General features: G+C 34.7%; 1 protein-coding gene across 4 annotated transcripts; it reads left to right on the plus strand.

Annotated features, from left to right (window-relative positions):
* The first annotated feature begins 6,530 nt into the window (after positions 1–6,530).
* On the plus strand, positions 6,531–12,027 carry LOC149537848 (ACT domain-containing protein ACR3-like). 4 transcript variants are annotated; one of them, XM_089799255.1, is made up of 10 exons: positions 6,531–6,616; positions 6,749–6,834; positions 8,026–8,501; positions 8,614–8,689; positions 8,787–8,832; positions 9,001–9,115; positions 9,443–9,510; positions 9,790–10,398; positions 10,963–11,067; positions 11,189–12,027. In XM_089799255.1, the coding sequence occupies exons 4-10, from the start codon at positions 8,616–8,618 to the stop codon at positions 11,537–11,539; spliced, it is 1,368 nt and encodes a 455-aa protein (XP_089655381.1). In that variant the 5' UTR covers positions 6,531–6,616; positions 6,749–6,834; positions 8,026–8,501; positions 8,614–8,615; the 3' UTR covers positions 11,540–12,027. The 4 variants fall into 4 exon arrangements, with proteins under 4 accessions (XP_089655381.1, XP_089655379.1, XP_089655380.1 ...); XM_089799253.1 differs by lacking the exon at positions 6,531–6,616 and having other exon boundaries at positions 6,697–6,834; XM_089799254.1 differs by lacking the exons at positions 6,531–6,616; positions 6,749–6,834 and adding an exon at positions 6,974–7,596.
* Positions 12,028–12,304: the final 277 nt, after the last annotated feature.

A 12,304-nucleotide genomic window follows, 5' to 3' on the forward strand; every position in this document is an offset into this window, starting at 1 on the left:
CAATGGCCTTTTTCCTCATTCTCTACCTAGTTCTCTTACTGGGTCCACTTGGACTCCCCAACCCCACATTACCTGGAGACATTATCTCCTCGTTACTCTTCTTACCCATATTGGTCACCATGACACATAGACTAGAAGTGACCTATTCCATTCTTTGACCACTTTCCTTAATTAAGTAACATAGCCCCTACTCATATTCTTGAGCTTTTCATGGATGTTGCCAATTTATATTTCCATCTAAGCTCTCATGGTGCGTTCATAGTCTAGCTCTTTCTACATAACCCCCATTTTCTTCTTGAGAACCATAATTTCATTATAAAGCCAAGAATTGCCCTAAAGGGAAGCCTCCACTTTAAGCTTGTGTGAAGAAAGGATAATTTAGCCTCATGAGAATCTTTCCTACCATCTACAACAAACCTAATCTTAGCATCAATGACAATAGTACCTATATTGATTTGGTTATCAGTATTGATTATCTGCTTCTCTGTCCTCCCCTCTTTTTCCTCTTTACTCAGCCTGTTGTCCTCAATAGCAAGGTCTTTATCCTCAATTTCCTTACTAGTATCCTCCTCCATTTTCTCCTCATTGACATTCCTCTTCGGGTGGGAAGGGTGAGCACACTATTTCTCTTCATCCTCCCCAAGGGCTTTAGACCCAACATTCAAGTTAGTAATTCTATCATTACTACCCTAAACCTTATACTAGTCGACATCCCTTTGCTCCCAAAATATTCGTCCAGATTGGAACTAAGTTCCTCCATTTTCATCTTGTCATCATTGTCAGAATTCTCAGATTCAATGATTCCCTCCACGTTTTTCTTATTCCTCTCCTGTTAGAAAACCTTCTTGCTATCACTAGTACCCTCCTCGCTTTTAACCTTAATTATCTTAGAATGAGGATCATTACTAGACCCTTTCCTCTTCTCCAAAACCAAAGAGGGCTTAATGGTTTTGCTTTTATATAATTTTTCAATAAGTAATATTAAACCTTCATGAAGCACATGAAAAGAATCTTTCTTCCTATGAGCATAGAGGCTTTGAAGCAAAGAATACTTTAGATAAAATGAAAAGGAAATCCTATCTTTGTGCCTAAAATGATTTAGGAAAATAAAGTGAAATTTAGGGACTCTCTTTTCCCTACCATCAAGAACAAAATACTCATGGATACATGAGAACACGTCCCTCTAGACGACCTTAATTTGTTTCAGGTTATAGAAGTCACCATTTTTTTCCAAATTTTTCTCTTCAGCTTCTATCTTCAAGAATTTCTTAAAAGCCACATTTGAGATACTAGTCTCCTTACTAAATTTTATCCCTTCCATGGAAAGCCTCATAAGCTTAGAAATGAACTCTTCAGTCAAGTTCACCATGACCCCATGCAAAGTGACCCTTTCTTCAAACCAATTTTTGAAAAACGTCTTTGTAATGTGAGTTTTATACCCATGGATTCAATTAATGTAAGTTGTCATTTTTCCCTTCTGCAAAATCTCCCACACAACAACATTAGCCTTCCATTCCCTGCAACTGCCCGGTTCTTGCTTTCTAGGTTCCCTTCCCATCTCGAAATCTTGTTTTCCTTTGCAATTCACTTAAGAAACAGAAACTCGAAAAGAGTAAAGTTTTTATGATTACCGAGGAGTCATTAACCTTACATACGTGTCGAATGCAATTCATAATAGCACCAAAATACTTCCTAGGGAAACTCAAGATGTCCTCCATAAAGCCATCACTCCCCTTAATAAATTTTCCAATCTTAGAAAATCTTTCCTTCTCTAGCATGTGTCTTGTCATAATTAGCTATCATCATCAGCTCCACTTCCTTGCATAGGTTAGCTTGCCATCTCAGCTTACTTTCCCTATAGACAGCTTGATTGGCAATCTAATCAGCAACTGAGTTACCCTCCCAAAAAATATGAGAGAATAAAACATTATCAAATTTATTAATAAGGTTTTTAATTTCCATTATACTTCCCTCAATAGTCCAAGTAACTAGGCTCTTATTATTAAGCATATTAATAATGTTGAGTGAATTTCCTTCCAACCAAATATCTTGATAACCAGAATCCACTAACAACCTCATAACACACAAAGAAGTCATAGCCTCTACTTTATGGCTAGCAGATATCCCTATAGGAATGACAATAACATCAACACCTCTACTAGTATGGTCCCTCAAAACACCTCCACAACCAGCTTTACCAGGATTACCTTTTGCAACAACATCAAAATTACCTTTAATCCAACCCATAGGTGGAGAATCTCATTTAACATTTTGTCTCTAACCATCAATTTTGGTTTTATAGCTTTTAGTCTTCATAGGATTATTGATTTGAGTTTCATTACTCAATTTTTTATGAGAATTGAAGTTTTCCTTGATAGCTCTGATAATATCATGACCGAGAACCCACTCAGGAATTTAATTGTCTCTAAAAATTCTATTATTTCTTTCTTTTTGGATTCCCCACTAGAGATGGGGTAGAGAAAATTTCCACAAAAAATCGATATTAGCATACTTTGAACAACAAGTCCAACTCTGGAAACATTGATCAATATTATTATGCTGAACCCAATCTGAGTTCCAATAGAGAAGGATATAACTCCAAACTTTTTGATTGAACCTACAATATAAGAATCAACAGTTATACACATAAACATAAGAAGAAAACAAAATGAACACAAATAACACACAACTTTAATATGTTTCACCCCAAAACCCAGGCTACATCCAATCATACAACCCTTAAACCTTTCTATTATCTAGCAAAAATGTAAACCAACATTACAATGCATTATGCATCTCAACCGCTTTTAACAACATTTTAGTGCAACCTCTAAAATCAACCATTTTAGGGTTTTTACAATATCAATTTTCTTTTCTTGAAAAAGCACAATTTTTTTTGGTGTTGTGCACCAACCAAAGGTTCGAGGCTACCACCAATCACCTCCAACAACTACATGAGGAGTCACAACAACATCAACACCCACTACATCATCCAACACTGTTTCTCTCGAAGTGATTTAGAATAAGATTACCCAAAATTTGGTCCAACTTTAGATTGAATCTTGATCCATCTCTATAGGACAATCAACTAATAACACATTGTGCCAACTTCAATACTCAAAGACAATAGCTATTTCCAAATCTCCCTTCATATATCACATTCAATTACAAGAAATAATTAAATTTTGGAAAGAACAATTGATCATAATTTTTCTTTCCCAACCTAAATACTTATATACCCTTTCTTACGCATTAGACATATCAAAGGTTTCAATTAGCATTATACAATAGGAAGGAACTTTGATGCTTACATCCCTTATTTTTATCTTAAAAAAAAATAAATCAAAATTGGTGTTACATTTTGATCTTATTTTAAAGCACTAGAATTGTTCAAGGTATGATTTTAGTCTTTATTATTTGGTATTAGAATTATTTGGGATACAATTTTGGTCTTTGTGGTTTTGGACATGTAACCTACCAAAAGTATTCAAGATTCAATGTCGATTTTCTCATTTCTTATTATAACACCAATATGAAATTGGAAAATTATAGTGTTGAAGTTAAGAAATATATGATCATCCTCATCAATTACAATTCATCAATTGAAATACAACACTTTGGTTATCATTCCAAAATTTATATGTTTTTTATAATTAAAAAACATAAATAAGCTATATGACAGTCAAATTCAAACCTCAAACTAGCAACTTTCTCTCACATCTCAATATAAATCACTACAAATGATATATAAATGAACCCTCAGTTATATTTAAAATTGTGTTATTTCTCTATCTTATCTTTATCACCAAAACATTTTTTCCAAGTTGTGAACACACTAGAATACAAATAAATTTGAATAACAAATCAAAATTATTCGAAGTAAAATTATAATCTTATACCTTTTGATATCTACTATGACAAAATCAACCTTTTACTTCATTTTGTTGCAATTTCAAAATAATTAACCTTAGTTAGATGTCAAAGTAAAGAATATTTTATCCTCATCATTGATTATGTTTAATCAATTGAAACAACAATACTTTGATAATCATGTCCTAAACTTTGATTGTATTTTGCACAACAATAAATAAATAATAATAATCACATAACCATTTGATTGTATAGTGAAATTTATTACATTTCCCCATTGGTATAACAAATCCATCTTACTAACAATTATACCATATAAATCATATAGAAAATTAAAATATTTAATTATAATTTATAACCATGTTATTTGTTTAGCTTATCTCTATCACCCAAACCATTTTTTGCAAGTCGTGGAAACTCTAGACTACAAATCAATTTGAATCACACAACAAAATCATTTGGAGTATAATTCTAACCCTATATCTTTGGATATCTACAATGCCAAAATTATGCAAGAGATAATGTTGAACTTCTTATGCATTTTATTAAATGTTCAAGAGTTTTGACCTTTGTTGGATGTCAATGTCACGAAATATATTATCATCCTCGTCAATTGTGCTTAACAAATTAAAACTACAATACTTGGCATTATCCTTAAATTTGATAGTAATTTACAAAAAAAAAAAAACAAAAACAAAAATACATAACCACTAAATTTAAACCTTGATCTAGAGACTTTTCAAGCATCTCACTATCAATAGTACAAATACATCTCACCTTTAATTACACCATATAAATTATACATAAAAATGAAATCCTCAATTATAACTTAAAACTACGTTATTTGTTTACTTTATCCTTATCACTAAAACCATTTGTTGCAAGTTGTGAAAACCCCTTGTACTACAAATCAATTTGAATCGAAAATTGAAATTATTTTGAGTACAATCCTAACCTTATATCTTTGAGAACCTCCCATGTCAAAATTACTCAAGAGAAAATGTTGACCTTCTCATTCATTTATTGCACGTTCAAGAGACTCGACCCTTGTTAGATATCAAAGTCAACAAATATAATATCCTCTTGATCAAATGTACTTAATTAATTAGAAATATAACACTTTCAATAATTATCCTAAAATAGAAAAATATAAAATAGCCATATAGTTTCATTAAATTCAAACCTTGATGTAGTGAATTTTTGAATATTTTTCTATTAATGGTGCAAATCCAATGCAATAACTATTATACCATAGAAATTGTATGTAAAAATTAAACCCCCAATTACAAGCTAAAACTATGTTATCTTATATTTATTACCAAAACCACTTGTGGCAAGTTGTGAAAATCCTAGACTACAAAACAATTTGAATCACAAATCAAAATCATTTGGATTACAATCAAATTACTCAAGATACAATGTTGACACTCTCATTCATTTTATTGAGTGTTCAAGAGAATCAACTGGCGCTCGCTATCAAAGTAAGGAATATAATCATAAACATAACAATATGACCATTAAACTTAAATCTTGATCTAGTCCCACTATCACTAGTACAAATCCATCTCAACAATAATTATACCATTAAGCTTTTTATATATATAAAAGAAATCCCCAATTTTATTGCATAACTCTATTATCTTTATTACCAAAACTTTTTTGCAACAAGTCATGAAAATGCTAGATGAAAAATCAACTTTAATGACAATTCATTTAAATATATGTAGTACAATTGGATTAATCAAGATACAATGCTGACCTTATTCACGTTATTACATATCTGAAGTGTTTCGACCCTATTTTGTCATCAAAATCAAGGAATATAACCATATAAACACGAACAAAAACACAAAGACAAACACAAACATATAACCATTGAATCTAAGCCCTAACCTAGTATCTTTTTTGACATCTCATTGTCATCTCATTATAATAGCACAAAATCATCCCAATAACACCCATCCCATATTAATCCTAGATAAAACTCAAATCCTTAATTATAACCTAAAATTATGATATTTCTCTACCTTTTTATTATTATTATTGCCATAACAATTTCTTCTAGTTGTAAAAGTTCTAGACCACACAACAATTAGAATCCCAAATCAATCGAAATACATTGTCATATTCATCTTCTAACACACAAGAAATTGACCTTTACTAAACATGAAAATCAAAAAACAATCATAAAAACATAAATCTATCATTTAACCATTAAATCTAAAAGTACCTTGACCTAAAGTCTTTTCAACATCTCATCATCATCACCTCACCATGTGTTCTACAACTCCATCCCAACAACAACCATAGCATATCAAATTCTATTAAAAAATTGATATCCCCAGTTATAACCCAAAACCATGTTAGCTGTCCACCTTATCTCTATCACCAAGTTGGTAGAAAACTTAAGACTACAAAATCAATTGGAATCACAAATTCTTGTTTCCACACACACATGGGATAAAACTAGAATTGCCACCACTAGTGCTTTCCTTTGTCTAGACCCATTGCATTGTGGCCACGTGTACAACTCCATGGAACGTCAATTTGTGGCCACGTGTACAACTCCTTGCAACGTCAATTTCTGACACGTTGCCGAATTCCACCTCACACCGAAAAAAATAATATAAAAAACAATTGCATAGGTTAAATAGTTTTTTGTGGTCCTCGAGAAATAGCGAGATTCTTTGACCTTTTATTGATCGTGATAATTTGACGGCACTAACCGCATCATTTACAGTTACCGGTGAATATTTTCTTCGCTATAATTAGAATTTTTGTGCTCTTACCCTCCTCTGTAGTCGCGTCAGATCTTGGACTTGAATCTTTTTTTCAATGAATTCAATGCATCTAACGGAGAATTTGGTCAATTTGGCAGAATACGAGGGGATTTCTATTTAGGGTTGGTTTTGAAGTCTGAAACGCCTGTCGGTGGCGAGATCTCTGGAGGAGTTTTCCGTAAAGGTAACTTTTAATTTGATTTTTTTGATGCACAGTTAAAATGAAAAGAAAATTGTTTCAAAACAATTTCTTTTGGTTCCTTAGAAACTGTTGTTGCGGCGGCGGGGTCTTTAAATTCATTTAAGCTTCAGCATTTAGACTTGTGATGTGTTTGCTGGAGTTCGAGGATTAGTTGCTCAGGAAATTTGAAAGTTTTCTCGAATTTGAATGTTTTTTGTGATAAGATTGTTGCGAAGAGATTCTGATTGTTTCGATCTCGTCTGCCGCACACAACGGGAAATTCGTTGAATTTGAACAGTGTAATCTTTATCATTTGAGACTTCGTTTATAAATTGTGCTCTGAGTTGATGAAATGTTAAGAGGACACTATAGCGAGCAATTTTTTTGTGAAGGATGTGATGAATTTTGGGCTCTTTCTGTTAATTTTAGTGGCGAGAAATCTTTTCGGCGGATTTTCCCTTTAGTTTCACGCTAAATTTGGCCGAGTAGAAGATATCTTGTTTAGACTTGTAGTTAAATTCTTTAGCGCCATCCGCGCGCGAGGAAGAGGAAAACTCGCATTCTTTTTTAAGAACAAGAGTTTTAGTTTTTTTGTGAAATATATATATATAAGGTGTAGATAGGGATTGGTAAAAGTAAAAGAAAATATTCTGTGTAAGGTTGCAGTCAAGGTGTTCTGAAAGTTTACCCTGTTTTTCTGGAGGTATTTGAGGCCAATCTGATTTGTTTGATCATCTTGATGCGGTGTGGAGATTAAAATATAAGGCATAAAGCCTTACCGTTCCCTGCTATGCATTTTTTTTAATGTTATTCTTTGGGCAAAGTTTTCAAAGCATATGCCAGCTTTCTTTCTTTGTGTGGCCTGGCATTGCAGATGCATTTGTATATTCCTCGGTATTGAGAAGGCTTTTTAATGTAGCGATAAGGCACATCTTTCAGTTTGTTTTATTTTTATAAGTTATCAAACCTCAGAGAAACGATTCTGTGTATGTGATATGGGCAAATTATTTTATTGATGAATTTTATCAGTTTCAGTACAGGAGTAGTCTTTTTAATGTACTGAGAGGCGACAGCTTTTATTTGTTTTATTTTAAAGTCATTTAGCCTTTGTTTGTCATATGGGTAATTATTTTAATTAGGGATTTTATCAGTTTCAGAGGACGGATGTTTAATTAATTCCATGTGTACCTGCAGAAGACACATCGGATTTTTTATTATTAAATGCCCAGAGCTACAAAGGATTCTGAATTGAAGAGGGTACTTGCAAAGCCGAGAAATCCATCGTGTGTCTGCTTTAATTTGTACCAGAGAGAGTAAGTGCTTTGTATTTGTCTGGAAGGGGCGAAATACAGAGGGATATATTTGGTTTTAGAGCAAGATCAAACTGGTTGGCTTAGTTTGTTCGAAGGCTAAAAGGGATCTTCATATGGGAAAGCTACTTGAGTGGTTCAACTTGGTCGACATCTTTCTTGTAGATAAGTTGAAGGAGAACAATCTTCTTTCTTGTTTTGCCTTCTGGTGTTGTTTCTATGTACATCTTCTTGGAAGAGACACGAAAATTGTGTAGACGATGTTTTTGATGCTAGCAGCATCAAGCGTTCTGTGTCTATTGAAAATCTGGATACGACTTCAAAGTAGCTGAAGGGAAGGGAATCAGAAAAATTTGTGAAGTAAGTAGTTATGATTGTCTATGTTTTAACTTTATTGAAGCTTTTTGTTGCCTTAGTGGGATTTAGAATTATTGCAAGGAGAAATTATTCTGATTAAAAAGTGGTTTTGCAGACATGGAGAGTAATGTTTGTTGGCCCTATTTTGATCCTGAATATGAGAGTCTGAGCCAAAGAATCCACCCGCCCATGTGAGAAACAAGTTATTGTGGTTTGGTCATGTGCATTTGTGATTTTAAGCACAAACTGTTTGTTTTCTCTGTTTCTAAAGGTGTTTTGTTTTTGCAGGGTCTGTATAGACAATGATACATATGATGACTGCTCCTTAGTGACGGTAAGCACAATTTTTATGGTTTCTCAACGAGGAATGTTGCTGTCATATAGCTTATTTTGAGTAACGGCTTAATGGTCTTTTCGTGAGTTTCTAAGGGGTTTAATGGTGTAAAGATAGAATAAAGAGAATCTTACAAACCCATGATGTAATTACTTGCATATTCTGTAGGTTGACAGTGCTAACAGACATGGAATTCTTCTGGAAGTAGTTCAAGTTTTGACAGATCTTGATTTAGTCATCTCTAAAGCTTACATTTCTTCAGACGGTAGCTGGTTTATGGATGGTAAGTTTTATAACACGTTTAAATGTTTAAGGTTTCCTCAGTGCATCTACTAGTATGAATTTTTCTGATAAATGTAACTGTGTAGTTTGGTTAAGCCTTTTGCCATTTTGTTGGAAGTTCTGGACTAGAATAATTAGGTCGGGACTATTTTTACCTTTAGAAGTAGCGTATTGTTGAGTTTATTGGGGTTTGATTTACGAGCCCCGGATTTATTTTTTGTATTAAAGGACACCTGTTGGTAGCCTGCTATTGTATTGGAAGGCACCACTTTGGTGGCAAGCCTGCTATTGTTGGACTCACTTTGTCTACATGTTTTTGCCCCTGCAGTGTTCCATGTAACAGATCAGCTGGGCAACAAGCTGACGGACCAGAGAATGATTGATTACATTCAGCAGGTGAATTAATGGTTCCCAATTATTAAATCCTTGATTATGTTGTAACCCGAAGTAATAAAATTATGTTTAAAAGGAAGTTGTCTGAGGTATAGTCAGCCCGAGACTTGTTCCAAGGGTCTGGCTACCTATGTCTTATGGACAGTAAATTTATTAAAATGTAGTAGAGCCACACCCATCTCTTGTCTTCCTTCCCCAATCTCGCATCACCTGGTTTTTATTGTATTTTGCTCTTTTGAGATCCAAAATAACTAGATATACTAAGATAAGGTTTTATTTTAGGCTTTGGGAGCAAAAAGGGGAGCTTCCACCATGGAAGTGAGGACATGCTTGGGGCGCACCGTAGGGGTTCAGTCTATTGGGGAACACACTGCCATAGAAATGACTGGTACAGACCGGCCTGGTCTTCTTTCTGAGATTTCAGCAGTGCTTACCAATCTGAATTGCAATGTGGTGGCAGCAGAAGTGTGGACTCATAACATGAGAGTTGCATGCGTGGTCTATATCACTGATGATTTGACCTCTAGACCCATTGAAGACCCAGACCGGCTGGCTACTATCAAGGAGCAGCTGTCCAATGTGCTGAAGGGAAATGATGATAGAAAAGGTGTCAAGACAGATTTTTCAATTGGTTTAACTCACACAGAACGTCGGTTGCACCAGATGATGTTTGCTGATAGGGATTATGAAGGCCCTGAAACTAGTTCACTGGGTGAAGACGGAAAGCCTATTATAACAATAGACAGTTGCATTGAGAAGGGGTATTCAGTGGTTACGATTCACTCAAAGGATAGGCCTAAGCTTTTGTTCGATACTGTCTGCACTCTAACAGATATGCAATATGTGGTCTTTCATGCAAGCGTCAATTCCAGTGGATCATGCGCATTGCAGGTAAAAGTGCCATTACTCACCTGATTTAATTCGTTCATTTTTGTGTGTAAGTTTGATCTTACCCTGCGACCCATATCCCATATGGATTCTGCCGTGCTTAAAATACTATTTCACAGTGGTTTAGAATAATTTTGACTTAGGCACTCAGAGAAAACTAGTGAAATTAACGCTTTGCTGATTTATTACGAAATTTCTGACTAAGGAGGAGGACTAGTAATGAAATTAATTATGAACGGAACAGACTATCATGGACCATTCGTTGAGATTTACCCCAAGTAATAGGACCGATCTCCACCATTCTGTGTGGCGTATGTATATAATACCAGAATAGCAAACTAAGTAGAAATTTTACAGGTAGGCCGAGTTAAGAGGTTTTTAGTCATCTCTTTGCCCTGACTTCAGTTTGCATTCTGGCTAAGTGGTCAGTAGGTGCAAACTGTCAATTAATAGTGCTATTTTAAACGTATTGCATGTTATTTCATAGTCCCTGATGCGAAAGATGTAATTCATTTTAACATCAGGGCCCCAGCTTTATTCAAGTTCTGCTTCCTGGTTACACTGCAGGAATACTACATCCGTCACATGGATGGATGTACCCTGGACACTGAAGGTGAAAAACACCGGGTAATCAAATGTTTAGAGGCTGCAATAGAACGAAGGGTATCAGAGGTGAAGACAATTCTAGATATTTGTTTTATTGGGCTGAATTTGTATTACCTGTTTTCTTTTTCTTAGATCTTGTTTATTGATCATTTTCTGCCTTTGCGTCAATTTAAACATCTTTGAACAGGGGCTACGCCTTGAGCTCTGTGCTAGTGATAGGGTTGGCTTGCTTTCAGATATCACACGCATTTTCCGAGAAAATGGTTTATCTGTTACAAGGGCTGATGTGACAACACGAGGGGATAAAGCACTGAATGTTTTTTATGTCACAGATGCTTCAGGAAATCCTGTAGACATGAAGATTGTTGAAGCCATGAGAAAAGAAATTGGCGATACAATTCTCCAAGTGAAAAATGTGCCTTGCTCTCCTAGATCTTGCCCAATAGATACTGCAGAAAAACCCAGGTTTTCTTTTGGAAGCCTACTTAAGTCTCAGATTGAGCGGATCTCTTATAACATTGGTCTTATCAAATCTTAAATCAGAGTGAAAGTTAAAACTAGGAAAAGCCATTGTTTATTCCTCAGCCATATCAAAGGAAGGATGCCTTTTTTTAGTAGATCTATCATTATCCCGCTTGTGACAGGGATTACCGACGCTTGTAAGATGGGGCATGGAATGCCATAAATTTGTATCAATACCGGGGACGGGGTCTCTTGTCAAGGGAACTTGGCCTCAAGGAAATGTGCCAGTTGGACGTCATACACCTATTTCAAAATATTGGGGGCCTTGTCAAATGCTCTGCTGTCTATATGATCATCGGGCCTTGCAAAACTGCCACAATTTTGTTCCCAAACCATCTTCTTGCAGAAGCTATCTATTAGTTCCTTGCAAAAAGCACTTGGGAGCTAGTCTTTCACAACCTTTTCTGTAAATAGTGAAAGTCTTCATTCTCAAGAAGCTTAAGCTGTAAAAATGTCAGACGCATATCTCAGTTAACATAAATAAACTGTATTTGTTTTCTCTTATTTGTGGTCCATCACAGTAAAATCAGGTCTAATCGTTATCAACGAACCGTATATTATAATAACATGTGTTACATGTTCTGCATCTTGTTTTTACAATTAGCTCTTGGTCATATGTTAATCCCACTTCAATATATCTGAGTCACACTTACCTTCATTTTAAATAAATGTAGTATTTACAGGTAATCATTAAGATTGATGGTTTTATTTCCAACAGTTTGCATGAATTGTTCTGGCAGGCCGCCTGCTTGTTTTGTACTGTGTTTTGAATTATCATGCC

This window comes from Cupressus sempervirens, chromosome 9, assembly GCF_028749045.1.
Source record: "Cupressus sempervirens isolate cs-2001-9-10 chromosome 9, ASM2874904v1, whole genome shotgun sequence".
Classification (NCBI taxonomy): Eukaryota; Viridiplantae; Streptophyta; class Pinopsida; order Cupressales; family Cupressaceae; genus Cupressus; species Cupressus sempervirens.